Genomic DNA, 24,020 nt, shown 5'->3' with positions numbered 1-24,020 from the left:
CATGCGGAGGGCGGAGTGCGGGGGGGGTGGAGCCGAGTGGGGTAATATGTGCAGGGGGCGGAGGCGAGTGGTGGGTATGTGCCGGCTGGGTTCCCGGTGTTGGTGCCCGGGGGTGCAGCACTCATTGTGAAGTCGGGGCTCCGTGTGGGCGCGGGGAAAAGTGTCGGGTGTCATCCTGTCGGCCCGTAGTTCGGGCTGTTCAGTTAGCTGAGCCGTTGGTCGCAGGCTCTTTAGCGCGGTGTGGCGACGGTTGTCACTGTAATCATGTCATTTTGGAGAAAGACAAACAGACAGACAGACAGAATAATTCAATTATATATACTATATATAAAGATTTTGCATATTGGGATAGGATCTGGGAGATCGGAATACCCCTTTAAGTTTTTGATTCAGGGTCTTATAATACATATGATCTAGTCTTGAGGTTTGGTTGAAGGTCTGAAAATATTAAGGGGTATCAAACTAATTTTGAGGGTTGGGGCAGGAAAACATTTAGAGGCTCTAGTCTGCTTCTGATATTAATTTAGGGCTCTGACATTGAGAGGGTTTTTATGTCTAAGACTTTTGAGTTAATTTGGGGGTTTAGTCTGTAACACTTTTAAGAACCATCCCTCGAAAAGGCCATTTTTTGCTATAGCTTTGCTTGTGTACCACCCTATGACTAACTCTATGGAAAAGTAATAATGTATTGTCTGGAACTTGATTTTGGTCTACTGCATAAAGAACAGAAAATATTGACGTTCGGCTCTTCTGGATTTACTTTTATTGTCAAAAAGTAAGGATAAGAAAGACAATATTTCTATTGTGTGCTCTATACCCTGAGCAGGGCAGATCAAAGTATTGTAGTGTGCCTGCGCAGGACCTCAATGCTGGCTAGTGTGGATGATGTAGGACGCGTCATGCACCCAACTTCAGAAGAAGGAGGACAAAGATGGTCAAAAGAGGAGGTGCCGATACCAGAGAACGGAGACACTCATCCGACCAGTCTGCACTGCACTGCCACTGAGGTGAGTATTATAAAGTGATTTTTATGTTCTTCACAGCGGCCTGGGCTCTTATATACAGCATGTTAGAATGCTGTATATAAGAGGCCACTGGTGGTGGCCTCAGATTATAGTCACGAAATCTGATGACAGGTTCCCTTTAAAGAGGACCAACCACCAGGATTTTCCTATATAAACTAAAGCCAGTGCTATGCTGGCGCTATCATGCTGATTCTATACATACCTTTAGTTGTGAGATCGGCAAGTAAAGTTTGGGAAATGCACTTTTATTTGATTGATAGCAGCTACAGAATATCTAATAGGTGGGTCTGGTTTTTCTAGTTATTCCCGCCCCTGTCTGCCTGCCTGTCCTTTCTCCCTCCTTCCTCCTCTTGTAATAACAGAGACAGGGGGAGGAAGGACAGGCAGCTGACAGGGGCGGGAATAACTAGCAAAATCAGACCCACCTATTAGATATTCTGTAGCTGCTATCAATCAAATAACCATACATTTCTGTAACTTTGCTTGCCTATATTTCAGAAACTTTACATCTGATTTCACAGCTAAATATATGTTTAGAATAAGTATGATAGGGCCAGTATAGCACTGGCTTTAGTTTATATAGGAAAATCCTGGTGGTTTGTCCTCTTTAATAGCATTTTAGCTTTTTATAAAGACAAAAAAGACTTTTGGGGCCTCCTAGGCTCCAGGGCCTGAGTGCAATTACAACCCCAACACCTACTGTAGTTAAGTCCCTGGGTCTGTGTAAGGTAAGTCTATGGGCCGACCACCTTCGAAAACTAAAACCTCTGATAATGGCAGTCCTGCATTATTAGTGCAGTTTCCAATGGGTATGCTGGAGGAGCTGGAGATTAGGAGACCAACTGATGAACTCGCTCTATGTTATCCCTGTATAAATGGTAAACACAGTGTCTATATAGTATAGATGATGTTTATATAATAAACAAAAAGCAGAGAGGGAGCATTAAAGGGCCATACATCATAAATAAATATTGAGACTCCTTGTAATGAAAGATTATAGACAAATTTATTTCAACATTACAGTAACAAGGAGACAACATTACAATTAGTAAGAAAAGTGCATAGGTGCAGGAAAAATGGTTACAGAGAAAGTTCCCAGATCATGGGCCCCTGCCATAATGGCTACAAATTACTGGGTCAGCAGTACAAGTTCAATGCTTTATAAATAATACATATATTGCCGCTTACCCATCAAGAAAAAAGTGCAAAGTGCTATGTAAACGCCCAGGCAGGGGTCCAGTACAGGGGAAGGAAGCCCCAACGCGTTTCGCTGCGTTAGCCCCCCGAAGAAGCTAACGCAGCGAAACGCGTTGGGGCTTCCGTCCCCTGTACTGGACCCCTGCCTGGGCGTTTACATAGCACTTTGCACTTTTTTCTTGATGGGTAAGCGGCAATATATGTATTATTTATAAAGCATTGAACTTGTACTGCTGACCCAGTAATTTGTAGCCATTATGGCAGGGGCCCATGATCTGGGAACTTTCTCTGTAACCATTTTTCCTGCACCTATGCACTTTTCTTACTAATTGTAATGTTGTCTCCTTGTTACTGTAATGTTGAAATAAATTTGTCTATAATCTTTCATTACAAGGAGTCTCAATATTCATTTATGATGTATGGCCCTTTAGTGCTCCCTCTCTGCTTTTTGTTTAATATAAACTTTTGGAGTGGCCTTAGAATATTTATATTTACCCCATCTGTTACCCTGAGACTTTGTAAGATGTTTATATAATGTAGACTGTGTCTATATAGCATGGATATGTGGAAGAAGAGGGTTCTCATGCTGTTGAGGCATCAGTAAGTGGGGTAATTCTCATGGCCGACATGGCTTCCCCCTAGTGCCCTGCAGCTTCAACATACCGTGTATTTATTGCATAATATCAGACCTTGTACATTCGTAGTCAGAACATGGATTATCAGAGTTCAGTGGATCACAGGACAGGCAGTTTGTATGACGGAGTTGTTTTTTATCTCCAGATTCCACTAGGTCAGTGGAATACACATACCTTATTGAAATCTCTCGCTTTCTCCTTTCCACTAGTGAAATCTGCCAACGTTTATTTGAAACAAATCTCATTTTTGATAAATTAGAATTTTAATCGCTCGGCTCATCTCTAGTGTCTAAATAATAATAATAATAATAATAATAATAATAATATATTTTGATAATTTTATTTTCACGATATACAGCATAGACTGTACATGTAGCACCAATTGTACATAGAGTATATAATATAGTGTAGACTGTGCATATATAGCATAGACTGTGCTTACATAGTATGGACTGTGCAAATAAAGCACAGACTGTGCCTACATAGTGTAGACTGTGCGTTCATCATGTAGAATGGGTATATATAGCGAAGATTGTGAATATATAATGTGGAATGTGCGTTGATAGACTGTGAGTATGTAGTATTGATTGTGCATATATAATGTAGATTGTGTGTATATAGTGTAGACTTGGCCTATATAGCATAGCATAGATTGCGCTTTTATGGTGTAGACCAGTGTATATATTATTATATTATTATACAGTTGTAAGAGGGGGACTAGGCCCTTGTGCCCCTGTCCTGAAGACACCAATTTTCGTTGACTCATAATAATGTGAATTGTGTTTATGTATGCAGTGCTATTATGCATACAGTATCAGTGTGGCCAACTACTAGTGGCAGGGTTAGGTACTATTCACTGGTGAAGACAATAGATATGACCTATTGACAGGAAGTCTTTGGCAGGGAACAGCTAAGTTTGGTGGGTCGCCCACAAGAGGAGGAGCCAGCTGCAGGATACAGCCTGACTCCATCCGAGTCTGGTCAGTGGAAGAAGAGTAGCTAGAAAGCTCTACTAATGGGTAATATAGTGAGAAGGAGAAGTGTACAAAGCCATCAGATACTTTAGGCTGAAGAAAGCAGGTGTTTATGCCATTCATGAACTAACCCTGTGCTAACTGATCGGGGATGAGTAGAGGGTCACCTCCATTCCCAGGTCGTGAGTACCAGGCCCAAACTCTAGAGAGGTTTCCCAGTCATTGTGCTGACATCAGCATTACTAGGCCTCAAGGGGAGGCTTGGCATAGACCTAAATGAGCAGGTCTGCACAGAGAGTACAGTAGACGAGCTTTATCCGACGGCGATCAAAACCGTTCTACAGAACCGGTCCCTGTGGGTGAGAAGAGACAATGGCCATGCGGGACTCTATGACTTTATTGGGTGAAACTGTGGTGCCAGACTAAAAGGAGGAGGACGGACAAACAGCAGCAGTAGTATCAAGAACAATGGAACAGCCTAAAGTAAAACTGTGCCTTACAGTTGATTATGCTGTAAAAGACTTGTTTAAGTATTATGACGATGTGCTTGAAGTATTGTGCATAATGTTGAGTAAAGACTGTTGAGAAACAAATCAGTATATGTGTCTGTGACTCCCCAGCAGAAGATTCCTGGTCAGCTCAAGGGCCTAAACACAGGTATGGCTTTCACACACAAGGACCACACAACGAGCCAGGATCACCGTGAAATACCTTTAACGCTTGCTCTGTAGAGGTGGCTGAGGTGTGGACTGCAAAAGAGGACTGCTGCCGAGCTGCCCCTCACCCGCGACTACAGCCCCTTACTATCCACAAATAGTCAATGCATAAATCAAAAATAAGTATAGACCCCGATTAAAAAAATGTAATCTGAGTATATGCCTATCTCAGATATATGTATTGATTTGTGAAATTGCACTTTTTTTTGCAATTTCTACACACTTACAAATTTTTCATTGTTTCATTCTTCCATGGTGAATACTCCATGTTACATTATATTGCACTTGAAGCAATGTACATAGATGAGGCTATATACGCACTTTATACACAGCGGCCGACACAAAAACAAGTCATCAAAAAAAATAATAATAATCATGAGGATGAACGAGAAAAAAGGGCAACGATGAATAACAGTGTATTATCTATAGAAAGTCCTTCCATAAACTGCCTGGGAAGACCAAGATACATCAGATCTTGCGAGGAAGAAATGACAGCTCATAGTGAATGGGGGCATTTAAGAATCCGGCCAATTTTGGAGTAATATCAGTCTCTGTAAATTCTTTCATTGAAGTCAGGTTAAAATTTTGCAGAATGGTGGTCAAGAAGATAAAAAGCTCCATTCGGGCCAAAACCTCGCCTGGGCAGATCCTCTTTCCTAAAAAGAGTAAAAAATAAGTTAGGCACTTTCATGGCAGGTCCTCCATCACAACCATTCATAGGTATCGATACAAATGGATGGAGACAGAACGATGATCAGTAATACCATTGTTCTGTCCTCATACAGACAGTATCCATGTATTTGGCAGCACATCCACTCGGCAATTGCTGTTGATAACTATATTTATGCCAGTGTAAACGGCTGGATCACCTGACGTACAAGCGTTTTGGTGGTTTGTTCAATGGCTAATGGTTAGCCAATCTTTGCTCAGTGATCAAGAATGAGCAAGTTTACCATGAAGATACACAAACAACTTGTAGGATTAGTAAGTTATTGTAAGGCTGGTTTCGCACATCAATGAAACATGGATGGATCTCCAACTGGGAAACCTGGATCAACCATCGGGTCTCCTGACCTGAGCTAACTGCTTCGTTTAAGCTTGTGAAACAGTCAGCTCAGATTGGAAACCCTGTAAGTGTGAAACTGGCCTAACTCTAACTAGGCAGGGGGAGAGTAAAGGACAGCAGACCTGAACTTGACATCATATAAGTCATTAATGACCAGAACTAATGGGCTCTACTCAAGTAATGGGAATAAGGGAAGTCAATGGTTGGGCAGTTTGGCTCTCAACCCCACATACAACCAGCCATAAACAGAGTATTTCCGGGGAGGGAGAGCAGGGGTTTTTTTTGGAACACACAGCATCCGAAAATGTTGTTTTGACCTCCAGTGAGTGCCATTCAGAGACCTCAAGCAGCTCTTACTGGGCCGAGCACCAAGCGTACCTGATCACCTCAATGCTTGATGGACTGGTTAGCACATGTACAGCACCCAAATTCTGAAACAGACTTTTTTTTTTTAAAAAGACCGTGTTCAGGGTTGAGCCTTGGTCACCCAGAGTTCAGTACGAACCCTAAACTTTACAGGTCAGGTTCGGTCATCTCTACTCAAGATCATTGCTTGAAGTCAATAAGTATTAATAATTGGTTAAATTAGAGGCTGAAACCAAATTTTTGTTCCCATATCTGACTTGTTCTCAACTTCTATAGATAGCGCATCATGGCATGGATTTCAGGTTCCTACCTACTGAAAAAGGCATCACTGCTTCATTCTTCTTGAACTTTCCATTTTCATCCAAGAAGCGGTTCGGATCAAACTTCCATGGAGAAGCAAACTGTTTGGGGTCACGATGAACGGTGCAGAGCAAAGGGTAAATTTCTATTCCCTTAAAAATAATATATTGTTATAAAAGGTTACTATGTCTTGAAAGAAAACAAAAGACAAATAGAAACTAAAGAACAGTGTAGGACATCAGCCTGGTAAACCTGGTAATATGCCAATGTAGACATAGATACTGTATAGTACATGTGGACTATAGTATTCCCAAGTAATCATAGGACCAAATGCAGCATAAGCAGTAGCGTAACTCAAAACTCATGGGCCCCACTTTAAAAGCTCCAGCGGGGCCCCTAATTATTGCAGGTCTTCATTGGTCTTATCACATTATATATAGGCCAAAAAATGTCTTGGGTCCACTAGGCTCCATGGTGCAGGTGCGATAGCAACCCCTGCATCGAAAATATTTACGCCCCTGAGCCTAAGGATAGTTTCATACAAAAAACTTTAAAAAAAGGCACTGCAGCTTTTGATGCAATATTTCGAGTTAAAGGCAAATGAGTCGTACATTTAAACAAAGGGCTCATACTTCTTGATGGATCCAATTCTGGCGTTGACTAAAAAAGCTACATAAAAAATAGCAGTGATGCTCGTACTAACTATATCACTACTAGTGATGGGCGAACTCACAGATAACCGGGACCTGTGGGTCTTGGTTATCTGGCTTTTCAAATCCAGATCTGGGTTGGAAGCTGGTCCCCATATAAGTCTATGGGGATCAGAATCCGGTGATTAAAAATGTTGGCAGACGGGACAGGGGGAGCCTGTGTGGCAGCGTCTGATGCTTCAAATCACAGACAAGGTCTGGAAGTCTATTGTACAGTAAAAAATAAATAAATAAATAAATTGGCATAGGGTCCCCCCATATTATTACACCCAGCACAGATAAAGCATATGGCTACAGGCTGCAGCCCCCAGCGCTGCACTTATCTTGGTTGTGTATCAAAATAAAAGGAACCGAATGTGGCTTTTTCCTTATTTTAAATATTAAAATAAATAATTAAAAAATAACATGATGTGCCCAGCCAAGATAAAGCTCAACAGCTGGGGGCTGGTATTCTCAGGCTGGGGAGACCAATGCATATTGGGCCGCGACCCAGCCTAAAAATAGCAGCCTCTGGACTCACTGTTTCGGTGTATTTGACGGTGAGCTGACCTACAGAGTTGTGCTCAAATTGTAAGAAGCTGAACTTTTGAGCGTGCGGACCACGCAGTTATATGGACTGTACTAAAGGTCATTTTGTTTCCTTTATGCTGAACAAATGCTGTTTTGAGTTTGGTTTTTCACCAGAATTATGAAGCCAAAATAAACCAGCACAAATTTAAATGGAAACCATTCCTGTGTGTACCTCGAACCGCACCTAAAGCCTGCTTTACACGTTGCAATTTTGCATACGATATCGTATGTGATTTGCAACGCCCCCATCGTATGTGCGGCACGTTCAATTTGTTGTTCAATTCGGCGTCACATCGACGTCACGCGGCAGCCGGCCAATAGAAGCGGAGTGGCGGAGATGAGTGGGACGTAAACATCCCGCCCACCTCCTTCCTTCCGCATTGCTGGCCGGGAGCCGCGGGACACAGGTAAGATCTGTTCATCGTTCCCGGGGTGTCACACGCTGCGATGTGTGCTACCCTGGGTACAATGAACAACCTGACGTTCAATTCGTCAGGAATGAACAACGTGCATGCAATGAATGGTTTTTCGTTCAATCGCAATTGCACGTCGCTGTCACACGCTACAACATACTTTACGATGCCGGATGTGCGTCACTTACGACGTGACCCCGCCGACACATCGTAAGATATTTTGTAGCGTGTAAAGCGGGCTTTAGAGAGCAGATCTAGCACAACCCATTTCAAAAGGGATTTCAGTTAAAAATGTCTTTCTGTTGTTCTACATCATAATAACATAGCTGATTTTTGCCACCCAGGACTGTTTTCATGCCCAACGCAAGTTTTATTGGTTGTACTTTAGATATAATTAAAAAAAAATATCATTATGGATTGCTAAATATAGCCATGGCGCCCTGATGGGATGTGAGTGCTGGCTGATGTCTCAAAGTCAGTTAATACAAATGCTGATAGCAGGTGTCAAAAGTCAATTTTTGTCTGCTGCATAAAATAAAAATCATTATATTTGTGTCTACATCACATGCACTGTGTACTTTTTTATTCTTTGTGTACTCGTAGACCCCATGGCGGTCCCACTGGTTTGACCAATATCCCAGAAAATGCATAAATGATTAATTGATACATAGGAAGATCATACCTTGGGGAGGTCATATCCTCGAAACTGGATATCTCTGGTCAACATATGGGGAAGACTGAGAGGCAAAACGTCACTGTACCGATGGATCTCCTGGATAACAGCCTGAGTATAATGCATTTCCACTCTATCTTCATAGTTCGGAGCTCGGTCTCCTCCAATTACTTGATCAATCTCCTTGTGGATTTTAGCTGAAATTATAGATTAATGTTTAGTTATTCAGTTACAGAAATTAGCTACATGGTTACCATATTGGACCTATATTTTAGCATAAGGCACCATTTGTACACTTAGCAGCAGAAACTTGTAGTATAACCATGTAGCATGCTGTTACGGTTGCTGCGAGCACTGGAGACTATGTCCAGATTTCTTGCTACTGCACATGTGCGAGCGCTGGAGACTAAGTCCAGATTTCTTGCTACTGCACATGTGCGAGCGCTGGAGACTAAGTCCAGATTTCGTGCTACTGCACATGTGCGAGCGCTGGAGACTAAGTCCAGATTTCGTGCTACTGCACATGTGCGAGCGCTGGAGACTAAGTCCAGATTTCTTGCTACTGCACATGTGCGAGCGCCGGAGACTAAGTCCAATCTTGGAGCCATTGCACATGTGTGGGTGACATCATCGCTGACACGAGGTCACATGTCTCTGACACCTTCTATGCCGATTGGTCGCTGGTCATGTGCTTGTGACGTCTTGCTCGGTGATAGGCCAGCATGACGTCACTCCTGTCGTTCTGGCAGCGGATTGGCTCTGGTGTCCTCCATCTTGGATGAGGCACAGAGTCTATATAAGACCCTGACACACGCCGCATGGTGCTCAGTCCTCTTGGTTCATGCATATGAGTAGACGCTCTGTGCGCGTTCCTCTAGGCATTCCTCTGTCTATGCTAGGTGAGCGCTACCGGCAGGGTAGCGTTCTTATACCTTACAGCTTCGGCTGCTGTCCGTATCCTTACCTCTTAGGGGAGCGGACATAGGCAGGTGCCTGAGGCACATGGTCTGGCTGGGCCTTGTGATTCTACTCGTAGGTGGACGTTGCCGCTAGGGTAACGTTCCTTATACTGCGTCTGGCAGTTGTTCGTATCCTCGCACACTAGGGGAGCGAACAGAGGTAGGAGCTTTGTGCGGCTTACGCTGCTGTTCGTCTCTTTTGCACCACTAGAAGAGCGGACCTAGGCAGGTGCCATATCTAGTGGTTCGTGTCCTCGCACACTAGTGGAGCGAACGCAGGTAGGAGCTTTGTGCGGCTTACGCTGCTGTTCGTCTCTTTTGCACCACTAGAAGAGCGGACCTAGGTAGGTGCCATTTCGCACACATTGCCTTTGTCTCTGTGATTGTTAACAGAGATCATTCCACACACCCTCCAAGTAAGGGAGGAATTGCTTTACTTACTTATTATATCCTTCTGTGAGTTAACAGAGGTATTGCACTCTGCCATAGTCTGCAGCAAAGTCTTTGCACGGTGGACCCTGACTGTCTGATACTCCTTTCGGTTATTATCAGACAGCCCCCCGTAACATTAGGACTGAGCCAAGGGTCTGGCAGTTATGGCAGAATATCAGCAGTTACACCGTTACATACAAGTACTTGAGTCACGGCTCAAGAGTATAGAGGATAAACCTCAGACCATGGTGACATCTGCACATGATCCTCGACTTGCTCTGCCAAACAGATATTCTGGCGATGCCAGATCATGTCGTGGTTTCATTAGTCAGTGTCAGATACACCTAGAGGTCAACTCTTCTCGCTTCTCTACGGAGAGGTCCAGAGTAGGCTTTATCATCTCATTACTTCAGGACAAAGCCTTAGAATGGGCGACTCCCCTATGGGAGCGCTCTGATGTGGTTACTCTGAGACATCAAGACTTTCTTGATGCTCTTAAGGCGGTATTCATGGGTCCGCAGGTTACCCATGATGCGGCCCTGAGACTGTTAGATCTATCTCAGGGTTCGTTATCCACTAGTTCTTATGCCATTGCTTTTAGAACTCTGGTGGCAGAACTAGATTGGCCAGAGAGGGTGTTGATTCCTATCTTCTGGAGAGGGTTGGCAGGCTATGTCAAGGATGCCCTTGCTACTCGTGAGGTCCCTGCTTCTCTGGAGGACTTGATCACAGTTGCAACGAGGATCGATGTACGCCATAAGGAACGTAGACTCGAGGTCTCTTCCTCACGCCCTAAGCATCGGGCTATTCCAGTTGTTGAGGGTCCACTACCATCTTCCTCAGCATCTGAAACATCTCCCACTCCTATGGAGTTAGGTCATACGTTCTCCAGACTACGCAAGTCTGGTCCTCCTATATGTTACGTATGTCGTCAGGCTGGGCACTATGCCAACAAGTGTCCTAGTCGTCAGGGAAACTCCCTGGCCTAGTAACCATTAGAGGGGGGTTACTAGAGACGTCTTCTGCACCCTCTAAGTGTTGTATCCCAGGTCAGCTCTTGTTATCTGAGAATACATGGCCTATTATGGCTTTTGTGGATTCCGGAGCTGACGGGATTTTTGTGTCCTCAGGATTTGTAAAGGGACACAATATTCCCTCTATCATGTTAGAGGCGCCTATTCCTGTCCGTGTTGTTAATGGAACTATGTTGTCTGACTCCATTACATTGAGGACAGTTCCCTTGCGCCTTTCCCTGTCTCAGGGTCACATAGAGGAGATTTCTTTTCTTGTTTTGCCTGAGGGTATAGACGACGTCCTTCTGGGTCTTCCATGGCTTCGGACTCATGCTCCTCACATTGACTGGGAGTCTGACAGCATTATTAGTTGGGGTTCGAAATGTCAGTCCCGATGTCTTCCCTTACCACCTAAGGTCGTTGCGGTTGCATCAACTGATCTCTCTCCCATACCTACACCCTATTTGGATTTCGCTGACGTGTTCTCCAAACAGGGTGCTGAGGTTCTTCCACCCCATAGGCCGTATGACTGTGCCATAGACCTTATCCCAGGTTCGGTTCCACCTAAAGGCAGGGTTTACCCCCTGTCGATACCTGAGTCGGAGGCCATGTCGACCTATATAAGAGAGAGTTTAGAGAAGGGGTTCATTCGTAAGTCTGTCTCTCCCGCGGGAGCTGGGTTTTTCTTTGTTCGGAAGAAAGAGGGTGATTTGCGTCCCTGCATAGATTACAGGGGTCTCAACGCAATCACAATAAAGAACAAATACCCATTACCTTTAATTTCGGAGCTCTTTGACAGACTGAGAGGAGCTCAAGTTTTTACGAAGTTGGATCTGCGGGGTGCGTATAACTTGGTACGAATTCGAAAGGGTGACGAATGGAAGACCGCTTTTAACAATCGAGACGGTCACTATGAATACCTCGTCATGCCTTTTGGGTTATGTAATGCACCCGCAGTATTTCAGGACTTCGTAAACGATGTGTTCAGGGATTTACTGTTATCCTCAGTAGTGGTGTATCTGGACGACATCCTGATTTTTTCTCCTGATCTGGAGACTCATCGTCAGGATGTCGTTCGTGTCCTTTCCCGTTTAAGGGAGCACTCATTGTTTGCTAAACTCGAGAAATGTGTATTCGAGCAGTCCTCATTGCCTTTTTTGGGTTACATTATCTCACAAGAGGGTCTGGCTATGGATCCTGCGAAGCTCTCTGCTGTCCTGCAATGGTCCGAACCTCATTCCTTGAAGGCGGTGCAACGCTTCTTAGGATTCATAAATTATTACAGGCAGTTCATACCCCATTTTTCTACTTTGGTGGCCCCTTTGGTGGCCTTGACTAAGAAAGGTGCTAATCCCAAAGCCTGGTCTACTGAGACATCTCAGGCTTTTGAGGCAGTAAAAAGACACTTTTCAACTGCTCCCGTTCTTCAAAGACCCGATGAGAATAAGCCCTTCCTCTTAGAGGTTGATGCCTCTTCAGTGGGTGCTGGTGCGGTCTTGTATCAAAAGAACGGTGCAGGTAGAAAAAGGCCGTGTTTCTTCTTTGCTAAAACCTTTTCACCGGCAGAGAGAAACTATACCATTGGGGATAGGGAACTGCTCGCCTTGAGATTAGCCTTGGAGGAGTGGCGTCACTTGCTGGAAGGAGCGAAACATCCTTTCCAGGTCTATACAGACCATAAGAATCTGACGTACTTACAAACCGCTCAGCGTCTGAATCCTCGCCAAGCCCGCTGGTCCTTGTTTTTCTCCCGCTTTCACTTGTCCATCAACTATCTGTCTGGGAGTAAGAATAACAAGGCAGACGCCCTGTCTCGCTCTATGCTTTCTACCCAGGAAGAGATTGACGAACCTCGTCTTATCCTTCCCTCCAGGGTTTTTCATACGCTCTCCCCTGTGACGTTAGACCAAATCCCACCGGGCAAGACCTTTGTTCCGCCTGATCGACAGAATGATATACTGTCATGGGCCCACACCTCAAAGGTGGGTGGGCATTTTGGTATTAGGCGGACACGAGAGTTACTGGAGAGGTGGTATTGGTGGCCACACTTAGCCAGCCACGTCAAGAGATATGTCGGTTCCTGCTACTCGTGTGCTCGCAACCGTCCATTACGGCAGAGACCGGCTGGGATCTTGCATCCTTTACCAGTGCCAGATAGACCATGGGAGGTGGTAGGCATGGACTTTGTGGGTGATCTTCCATGTTCACAGGGACATAGATTTGTGTGGGTCATTACGGACCATTTCTCCCGGATGGTTCATCTCGTACCGTTATCGAGAATCCCATCTTCCAGGGTACTAGCCAAACTATTCCTCAAGCATGTCTTTAGGCTTCACGGGATGCCAGATCGTATCATTTGTGATAGAGGCCCGCAATTTACTTCCCGTTTCTGGCGAGATCTTTGTAGCCTTCTGCAAATTGAGTTGAATCTCTCTTCGGCATACCATCCGGAGACTAATGGTTTGGTTGAACGTACCAATCAATCTATGATTATATACCTTCGACACTTTGTTGCTGAGAACCACGATAACTGGTCCTCCCTCCTACCCTGGGCAGAATTTGCCCTTAACAATTCGCTGGCTGAGGCCACTGGGCAGACACCGTTCGTACTCAATAATGGGCAACACCCTAGGGTACCGGTACCGTTTCCCGCTGCTGCACCTCCTCCTCTTGTGGCCGACTGGGCAACTAATGCCAGAGAGGTTTGGGATCGGACTCAAGAGTCGATCCAAGCAGCTAAGGACCGTATGAAGACGGTGTCCGATAGGTTTCGTCGCCCGGCTCCTGTCTTTTCTCCAGGGGACTTTGTGTGGCTCTCTGCAAAACACGTGAGACTTAGAGTGAGCTCTGTCAAATTTGCTCCTCGCTTCCTGGGTCCTTATGAGGTTCTTCGACAGGTAAATCCTGTAGTCTATCAATTGAAGTTACCTGTCCATCTTAGGATTCATGACAAATTCCATGTCTCACTGCTAAAGCCGGCTATTTTACCTCACGCTCGTGAAGTGCACTCTCCTGCCTCTGATTCCTCTCGCTCTAGCTATGAGGTACGAGCCATAGTTGGTTCTAAGATGGTTAGAGGGCGCAGGTTCTTCTTGATAGATTGGGAGGGCTATGGCCCGGAACATCGCTCTTGGGAGCCTGAGGAGGCTGTCCATGCTCCCGACTTAGTTGCCGATTACCTGCGTCGCCGGGAGGGGGGCCCTTGAGGGGGAGGTACTGTTACGGTTGCTGCGAGCACTGGAGACTATGTCCAGATTTCTTGCTACTGCACATGTGCGAGCGCTGGAGACTAAGTCCAGATTTCTTGCTACTGCACATGTGCGAGCGCTGGAGACTAAGTCCAGATTTCGTGCTACTGCACATGTGCGAGCGCTGGAGACTAAGTCCAGATTTCGTGCTACTGCACATGTGCGAGCGCTGGAGACTAAGTCCAGATTTCTTGCTACTGCACATGTGCGAGCGCCGGAGACTAAGTCCAATCTTGGAGCCATTGCACATGTGTGGGTGACATCATCGCTGACACGAGGTCACATGTCTCTGACACCTTCTATGCCGATTGGTCGCTGGTCATGTGCTTGTGACGTCTTGCTCGGTGATAGGCCAGCATGACGTCACTCCTGTCGTTCTGGCAGCGGATTGGCTCTGGTGTCCTCCATCTTGGATGAGGCACAGAGTCTATATAAGACCCTGACACACGCCGCATGGTGCTCAGTCCTCTTGGTTCATGCATATGAGTAGACGCTCTGTGCGCGTTCCTCTAGGCATTCCTCTGTCTATGCTAGGTGAGCGCTACCGGCAGGGTAGCGTTCTTATACCTTACAGCTTCGGCTGCTGTCCGTATCCTTACCTCTTAGGGGAGCGGACATAGGCAGGTGCCTGAGGCACATGGTCTGGCTGGGCCTTGTGATTCTACTCGTAGGTGGACGTTGCCGCTAGGGTAACGTTCCTTATACTGCGTCTGGCAGTTGTTCGTATCCTCGCACACTAGGGGAGCGAACAGAGGTAGGAGCTTTGTGCGGCTTACGCTGCTGTTCGTCTCTTTTGCACCACTAGAAGAGCGGACCTAGGCAGGTGCCATATCTAGTGGTTCGTGTCCTCGCACACTAGTGGAGCGAACGCAGGTAGGAGCTTTGTGCGGCTTACGCTGCTGTTCGTCTCTTTTGCACCACTAGAAGAGCGGACCTAGGTAGGTGCCATTTCGCACACATTGCCTTTGTCTCTGTGATTGTTAACAGAGATCATTCCACACACCCTCCAAGTAAGGGAGGAATTGCTTTACTTACTTATTATATCCTTCTGTGAGTTAACAGAGGTATTGCACTCTGCCATAGTCTGCAGCAAAGTCTTTGCACGGTGGACCCTGACTGTCTGATACTCCTTTCGGTTATTATCAGACAGCCCCCCGTAACACATGCCTTGGAAAGTTGAGTAAATACTTTTATACAAGTGTCTTCTTGACTTTCCCTCCTTGTAATTTGAGGCATATGGGTCCCAAAACAAAATTAGCATAGTCCTGGACTATGACCTGAAGAAGGCGTCCGGGCGAAACGCATTGTGTGTTATACATTTCCCATCTGTCAGTGTGATTAAGCTGGTGCCATAATACCTGTTTGAATATATATTTTAAGAAGATGAAATAAAGATAAAGTTTTATTTATCCTTGGAGTCTGAGCTGGATCCTTCCTTCCATTCCCTGCTTCATGTTATCATACGGCTGGCTGCCGAGTACCATGCTGGGACCCAGGATATTCATTGGGAGGATTCATACAGGCTTGCTCCTGCAACGGTGAGCATTATATTTCCTTTTTTAGTGAACATTATGGACAGATATGGCACTGTTTCTGGAGAGGGGAACTGGCTGTTTCTGAGCCCCCATACAAAAGGTGGAGACAGTTTTATTGTCGGAGCCTTCTTCATCACTGTATACATGGCGCTAAAGAAGGAGGGAAAAGCTGATAGTGCTTCCTCCTCTATACACTGCGGGCATGTAATCACTTTGTATAGTGAGGAAGCACAAGCTGCTGGGTCCTACGAGACCAAACAGCCCTGCTCTGTAGCCAGGAGGCTGCATTTCCACTTTAACTGGGGCTAATATACCAAGCCAAGTTACAGGGGAAATAAGATGAAAATAAAAATATTTAAATATTGAAATGTTGCCCCAAAGGTCTTGTATGATCTTACAGGGGACACAATGTGAAAAATAAAGGAATAAAAAAAAAAGACAAGTAAAAAGTAAATAAAATAAAAAGGCCACTGTCATTCCAAACTGCTAGTAGCCCCGCCCCGTTAAAAAAAACAAACTTGTCCACTATATATAAATATTTGTTACAAAATGGTAAACAAATTTTAAATGTACTGTGTGCTCATAAGAAAAAAATGTGAAAAACAGACACTTATTTTTTTTATTAATTCACAGATATAGTCCGATATCAGAAAAAAAAGAGTGAACGGGAGTGTAATGTTACCACCAGGTGGTGCAAGTACACAGGAGAGGTGTAGAGCTCCTAGGTGTAATATGGCGTCTGCCCACTAGATGTCACCAATATCTAGACTGGGAGGTAGCAAATGGTCGTACATACCGAAAGTCAGAGCCGGGAGGTCACGTCAGTTCAAAGGAAAAAGAGGAGCCAAAGTCACGTGGAAACCTAAGGTTGGAATCCGGGAGGTAGTGTCAGGTACAGAGGGGGAGGAGAACTGTAGTCAGAGAGCAAGCCAGGGTCAGAAGCCGAAGGGCAACGTCAGTACAAAGGGGGGAAGCGAGACTGAGAGAACAAGACAAATGAGGGTCAGGAAGTTAGGGAGCAAAGACAAGATGGATGGAGCGGTGGACAGGGAGAGGAGTCGGAGTAGCGGGACGAGGATCAGAACGAACTCATGGGAACCAGAAGTGCACACTGCAGAGCAGGAACTATTACTAGCAAAGTTCCAGTGAAAACAGCCCAAAGGTAAAGCAAGGTTCTTAACGGAGCGAGGCACGAATCAAGATCCGCCCACCGTCAAGGACCCGGGGAATAGGGGAATACAAACAACCGCATCTACATGGAAATTGTTTTTTTCCTTTAGATAGCGTAAACACTGCTGAAAATTATAATGACCATCACTCCTTATTGTTTCCTTCTTAATAGTCCTATCTTAACCTTAGAACGCATACCTGTGGCCTCGCAGGCCTGCTAGGTTACTTGTTTTCTATGTTAGATTTCTATGGTTGCGTGTTCTAGGGTTAAGATACATATGTGAAGGATAGTATGGACGCCGGGCCATGGGGGCTCCGCACTCCTTTGCCCGAGAGAGTCAGTGTGTGTGTATGACTTCAAGCAAAATGTGCGAGACTTACTGTTTCCTTCAGGCTGGCATCCATGACCCCGCAGCAGGCCACATCATAGACACAGTAGTCAAACACGTGACGCCGGAGTTCTAATGGCAAACCAAACTTGAATCGTTTATTCTTTCTACCGCTATGACCGACATGGTCTCACTCCTGACAGATCTGCTGTTGCTGTATTTTGGGGTACTCTTGTAGGAAGTAGCTGAGCCACGTCCCATCCTACGTAGCACTTGTATTGTATTATAAATATATAAAGCATATAAAAGGGTATTGTATATAATGTAAGATGTAGCAGAGCTTGACCAGTGCGATGTTCGGTTCCACCTAGTAGCCGCAGGTATTATATGTTTTATAGTAAGGATACGTATTTGATAATATGCATGCTTATTGAATATGAATATTGTAAAAAACGTATAATGTAGAATGCTGGCCCCTCATTCTGTCAGGCGGGAGACATGGTGTGCAGAGCCAGGAATACAGTAGCTAAAGTGTTAAGGATAGTATAGATATGGTATTAATAAAATAGGATGTTTTAGTGTAGTGCAACCAAGGACCAAGTGTGCAGGAGTGGTGTGTCAGCAGGAATTAGCTAATAGTATAGAACAGGAACACAAGCAAGTAGTGGAGTGGTTAACAGGGAGACAGAGACAAGGAGGGAGGAGTGAGCAATGTAGGATGAGAAGTACTGTACAAGGAAGTTTGTAGTCAGTGAAGTGACAGGAGCTATAGTGTACGGACAGGGCCAGGAGTCGGACCTATCCAGGAAGGGAGGAATCCTCCCATGTGTCAAGACCTCACCCTGAGGACGGGCGGTAGAGTGTCCTAAGATCGGTGGGATGAGGTGTGCCGCCCCCGTGCCAGCAGCCGAGCTGCTCGGATCCGGATGCTCGGTGGCTCGACTGTCTTCGGACCCGGGGGTCGTGCGGCCACTCAAATGAAGGGGGGATATTTACAAGGGAAGTTATAGAGCTTGTGACGCCACCCATGGTATGTGGTAATTAGGAGTACCACCGCTGCAGTTGGGAGTACCCGGGGATGATTGAGTGGGACAGCCAGGTGTTGTGACCCTCCACGGGTAGGGGGGATACCCCGGGGCTCGGTGATGGTGGGGGAGTGCCGTTGGATACAAGGGGGTCACTGTAGTACTCACTCAGTCCATTAAGCTGACACCAACAACTAGTTAAACAAGTCTCTGGACACCGCTGCCGCTGAGGGGAGCTTAGTTCGGGTCCTGTCCCCAATCGTGCTGCCTGGTGATTCATGACCTGCCTCCTGGCACTCAGTTTACTTCTTTAGTGGTCCCAGTAGTATGAAACTTGCCGGGTCCCGCTCCCCACTATGGCTAAGTGTGGGAGCTTGCTCTCAGGGTTCATGCTTGGGATTTTCTGGACCATTTTGGGTGGAAAGTCCTACCCCCCTCGTTGCGCTAGTACCCCCGATTTTGGAGCAGGTGGGAACAGCTCCTGAAGACTCCGTTCTCCTTGGGTAAATTATCGGGTTGCCTGAAGCTACTCCCCGACCTAGGGTCCACGTACTCCGCCGTGCCTTGGTCCCAGCCCGGTGATGGTGCAAGGCCGCCGGCTGTCCTCCTCGACAGATCCGTGCCCCTTGCCACGATCCCCTGTAACTGGGGGTCATGCTCCTCTAGGCCCAGACCACCATCTGCCACCTAGATTGCTTCCCAGGAGCCCTGCTCCTGACCTCCTCTCACTTTCCCTTCTCGGACCAAACTCTGTACTGTGACACTCCTGACCTCTCCTCTCCAACCCCCCAGGTGAGTGACTCTATTCCACTCAAGCCGTCCATTGGTGTGTTTGGTGGGTGTGGTGCAGAGTGTATCTAGGGTTTGCTTAGCTGATGTAGACAACACCATATAGTTAGGGACCCAAAACCAAGGAGGTGGTTATTGCACGGGAGGGCAGATTGTGCAATACCCTGTGACGACCTGATAGTCCAGGAGCGTCACAGTTGGAGTATAGAGAAAAACGCTGGCAGGACCCGCAACTGGTTGGCAGCTGCTAAGACATCTGAAGGCTTGAGTGATACACAGTAGCCACAAGGACGCAAGGAAAGGTTACAGGGGGAGGAAGTGCATATAGGACTCAGCTGCTTTAGGATAGTTCCCAGGGTGAGTGCCAGCAAGATAGAAATCCCTCCTTCCTGGTAGAGCAGCAACAGCACGAGTGGCACTGAGGGACTGAAGTAAGGTGGAAGTGGTGACCTTCAATAAAATGGTTCCTGATTATTTACAAAAGACTAGTGTGTGCTTTGTCGCCCTCCCTTTCTGCAACAAGGACCCAGCAGTTCAGATGGAGGTAACACCAGACGCAATACTAAGTGTCTCACGCCCCAATGGTAGCATCACACGTACACACATTGAATGAAGCAGAGAAGTCAGTGACCCTTGGCCGGGATAGGGCTCCCCTCTTCACACTCACTCTACCTATCCCTGCTATATTGGATCTCATCAGCAAACAGCCAGGCACCTGTGTCTCCATTATAAGACCACAGAAAAAACAATACCTCTAAAAATATTTAAGTTTTATTTAGAAAATTATAAAAAATGACAAACAGTGTCTCTCTAAAAATACATAAAGGACAACACAGTGCCAGTGAGATGTTGGGAGGAGATAGTTTCAGCGTGAAAAGGATAGCGATAGATAGATGTTCACAGAGTCGTCAGATTACTGATCTCATAGCCTTTATTGACCCTTCCTGACGACGGAGGGTGTCCTAAGTTACTGGGCACTCCCCGTTCCGGGTGGCTGTCCCTCCCTGTCCCTATCTCTAGCCAAGGGGTGTCCACCACCAACCCAGGTGATTAGTGCAAAACCATAAATATACACATAAACACAAATGCGTTAAATTTGGTTCCTGACTCAAATAGATACTTCAGTCAGATGAATTTAAATTTTGTTAGGTGGAGCTGTAGGGGACCCGCTGCAGTAGCTGTCACCCCACGCTCTCCCGACGCGTTTCTCCCCCACCTAACGCAATGCTGGGGGATCATCAGGGGTAAAAAAAGTCATACCTGTTGATGCACAAAAAAGAGAGGACAAGTAATGTCTTAATATAACTTCATCAAAGTAGATTGAAAAATCATTATATTCTCTTGGGTATATAACTTACATAACGGTAATAGTTATAGAGCGGGATATGAACGGTCCAACCCGAAAGCCTTTTGATAATATACCAGAAAAACTTGGTTTTAATCACATGATATGCTGGCAGATATTCTCATTCAGAAGAACTTGTCTCTAAATAAAGCCGACAAGAAAATATTCTGAGGAACTGAGTTGATAGGCTTGGAAGGGGGGAAGGGGAATGGAAGGGGGGGGGGGGGGAGGAGGGGGAGGGGGGAGGGGGGAGGAAGGAAAGAGGTAACAAAGTGGATAAGATGAAAAATACCTCGTTATAACTCCAAAAATGGATGAATAGCCAATGGGATGCTAGGAGTTTAGTAAATCAAAAAAACAAAAAAACTCCTAAGGTATCACATGAGTCTTCCTATCCTTGTGTTTAAAAGGCTTATGGATCACATCCTAACCATGTCTAGGTCACATTAGGGCAGCAGGGACATCTGCATAGACAGAGACAGTAAAATACCAATTAAACAAGGTAGATTCAGGAAACCTACAGTGTCCCATAGAGAAAAGTAGATACCTATACATGCAAAGAGTCCAATTTCTTTAGTTGATGGTGTTACACCAATATCTACACTGTTAGTGTGTCCAGTCCTAAAATGAAAAAAGGATAATAGTCATGGACCTAGAAGTACGTTGAATTCCCTTAGGGAGCCACATCAGTGTGGTATATCGTCCTGTATCCACCAAACCAGGACAAATGGTGCAAGCATAAATTTACTAGATGACACCTGACTAGTCCTGAAAAATAAATACCTGTAATTTCTTGGTCACTGAGGTAGGGGGTGCTGTATCAATACGCAGCATCGGAATCTATATAATCCTAAAAGGAATAATAATAATGATCTAATATCCCGCATAGAGATATGTGAATATAAACAGGACAGGACATACATCTATGGAAAAAAGTGTATACCTGCAAAGAAAAGCTCCTTTACACAGTGTTCCAGTATAGTGACCAAGTGTTATAATGAACACTTCTTTCACCTAAAGACATGAAAACAAACGATCACTACAGGTGATCCCATAACGATTCTGCAAGAGGAAACAACAGGACATTTACAGCACCATTACTCGTCCTTTGAAATGTCCTGTGGGAGAAAACACTCCAAAAAGGTGTAAAGACATACCGATACTTGGTCCGAAGAAAAGCTCAACCTGCAAGGACAAAGTGTCCCGAGCGCCGAAGCACATCTAACCGCAGGGAGCCAGCGCTGTGTCCTGTCCTGTGCCCAGATGATATGTGCCTAATTCCACGGACGGAGGTGTTTTAAACCTCCCGCGACCGGAAGTAAACAGTGTTGCTCCCGCCCCACAGGCTGAGAATCCGTGATTGACAGATCTCTTAAGCCAATCCTACGATCTCGTATGAATCCATCACATGTCCAGACTCAGAATAGAGGAGGATTGCGAGGGGCGTGCCATGCTGCTTAAAGTGACATGTCGCTTAATGCAGAGCTGAGCTACAGCTTAGCAGAATGAAATACTGTAGATGAAGAGGCCGTATTAGGTAACTGGAAGTAACCTGCCGTTATGTATAACATGGGCAAAATAGGATAAGTATAAATCTAGGAAGGTTACTTGTTTATAAACCCAAGGAGGCCGTATGAACGGGGGTGCCTGATATATTTTTCGGTTATTACTCGACCATAGCTCTAGGCATTATAGACCAGTGCAGAGCTAAGCTGCACAAGGCAGCACTACATAATAAGGGGACAGTGTAAGATATACTGAAGTGATATGTCATTATATATGTAAGATACCTAGGACAATAAAAGTTATAAATAAAGTTACTGTTATTGACCTCAGCTAAATTAGGGGGGGGGGGGGGTGCCCAGCAACTGAGCATGACATTTTGCTCATTCAGGGCTAGGCATGAGAGCTAGAAGCAATATCCATAATCAGACAGAAAAATATATAGCTGCAAAAGTGTGAGGTTATATTCTGCCTTAAAGATAGCTCACACGTAATATGCCTAAATTTGAGTATATCAGCAAATGTTCCAGATCTCTGAACAGGCACTGTACAGGAGAGGGTGCACACCAGGCACCAGTTGTCGGAAAGGCATAAGAGGGGGGGGGTGGGGGAAAGGGGGATTAGGGAGGAGGGAGGGGGGGGGGGAGGGGGGGGGGTTTGGGGGTTTCCCCCACATCCTGGGGACCCAGTATCCATAAAGGGGGCATACCCAAGGATAGCACCCAAGGTGCCTACAGATTAAGAAAAACATAATATATATATATGGAAGACGGGGAACCATTTGATACCAGAACGCTCTTGTCTTTTATACTGAATCAGGTAGGATTTAGAGAAAGCTAACATAGCTCAAATTTTCATTAAGTCCCCCTGGGGAGACTGAGTCAAGAAGGAAAATCCACCTTGCCTCTCTCTGTAGAATTTTTTTGTCCCAGTCACCTCCACGTGCTGGTTTACCAACAACTTCAATCACTTGAAAAGAGATAGCCCCCGTATCTCCCTGGTGACACTGGTTAACGTGCCGTGCAATGGCTGTGTCTCTCTCATGACCAACGTCACCCAGATGTTCCCCTATCCTGACCCGCAGCTGCCTCCTGGTCTTGCCAACATAGGCCAGGGGGCAGCTGCAGGTACAAAGATACACTACTCCCTCCGTTCTACAATTGGCAAAGTCTTTAATTTTAAAGGATCTTCTGGTCTTAATGTTTGAAAACTCCTTCCTCCGATTAATGTAAGGGCAGTACACGCATCTCCCACATCTGAATGTCCCCTGGGGTTTTCGATCTAGCCATGTGTTTTCTCCTCTCGGGGGTACATAGTGGCTGTGAGTTAGATGGTCCTTGATAGATCTGCCCCTTCTGAAGGTAACGCTGGGGTGTGGGGATATATGTCTACCCACATCCAGATCCGTTTGTAGGATAGGCCAGTGGCGTTTCAAAATTTCCATAACCCTAGGATTTTGATCATCATAGGTGGCTATAAGCCTAATGATCTGATCATCTTCTCGTTTTTTCATAGGTTTTAGTAGTTCCCTTCTCTGAGTGGATTGGGCAAATTTATATGCTGGTTCGAGGATCTGTGAGGGATATCCCCTCCTACGAAACCTACTTTTCATATCCAAGGATTTGGATTCAAAGTCGTGAAGTGATGAACAGTTCCTTCTCAGACGAAGGAACTGTCCCTTCGGTATACCCTTCCTCAGGGGGGCTGGGTGGTAGCTCTCCCACCTAAGGAGGCTGTTGGTTGCCGTAGGTTTTCTATAGATCGTAGTGGCCAAATTGCCACAAGTATCCCTTGAGATTTTTAGATCCAGGAAGGCCAGACAGTCCCTATCCATCTCATACGTGAACCTTAGGCCAATGTTGTTGTTGTTAAGTTTTTCCAAAAATTGCACAAAGAGGGATTCCGTGCCTGTCCAAAGGACGAGGATGTCATCAATATAACGCCCCCAAAATTGTATATGGGGGGAAAAAATGACATCCTCGTCCTCAAACACATAGGTGTTCTCCCACCAGCCCAGGAACATGTTG

The 24,020-nt window shown here is 45.6% G+C and overlaps 1 protein-coding gene and 2 long non-coding RNA genes across 3 annotated transcripts in view; all 3 read right to left on the bottom strand.

The window, feature by feature from the left end:
- Positions 1–3,190: 3,190 nt before the first annotated feature.
- The window catches only part of LOC142251099 (cytochrome P450 2G1-like), a 45,330-nt gene continuing 24,500 nt past the window's right edge, over positions 3,191–24,020 (bottom strand). Inside the window, exons 7-9 of the mRNA XM_075323613.1 lie at positions 8,655–8,842; positions 6,290–6,431; positions 3,191–5,203 (exon numbers count right to left, since the gene is read on the bottom strand). Of these exons, the coding sequence (XP_075179728.1) occupies positions 5,016–5,203; positions 6,290–6,431; positions 8,655–8,842 (518 nt within the window). The 3' untranslated portion in view covers positions 3,191–5,015. The remainder of the gene's footprint in view (positions 5,204–6,289; positions 6,432–8,654; positions 8,843–24,020) is intronic.
- Positions 19,992–20,850, bottom strand: LOC142251101 (uncharacterized). Its single transcript, XR_012725288.1, has 3 exons — positions 20,783–20,850; positions 20,504–20,631; positions 19,992–20,405 (listed from the first exon to the last, which is right to left on the bottom strand). It is a non-coding gene; the product is annotated as an uncharacterized LOC142251101 (long non-coding RNA).
- Positions 20,871–21,761, bottom strand: LOC142251100 (uncharacterized). Its single transcript, XR_012725287.1, has 5 exons — positions 21,648–21,761; positions 21,434–21,504; positions 21,274–21,340; positions 21,038–21,111; positions 20,871–20,954 (listed from the first exon to the last, which is right to left on the bottom strand). It is a non-coding gene; the product is annotated as an uncharacterized LOC142251100 (long non-coding RNA).

The sequence above is a fragment of the Anomaloglossus baeobatrachus genome, chromosome 9, assembly GCF_048569485.1.
Source record: "Anomaloglossus baeobatrachus isolate aAnoBae1 chromosome 9, aAnoBae1.hap1, whole genome shotgun sequence".
Lineage (NCBI taxonomy): Eukaryota > Metazoa > Chordata > Amphibia > Anura > Aromobatidae > Anomaloglossus > Anomaloglossus baeobatrachus.
Note: the sequence above shows the minus strand (reverse complement) of the source record. Positions and strands in the feature narration are given on the sequence as shown.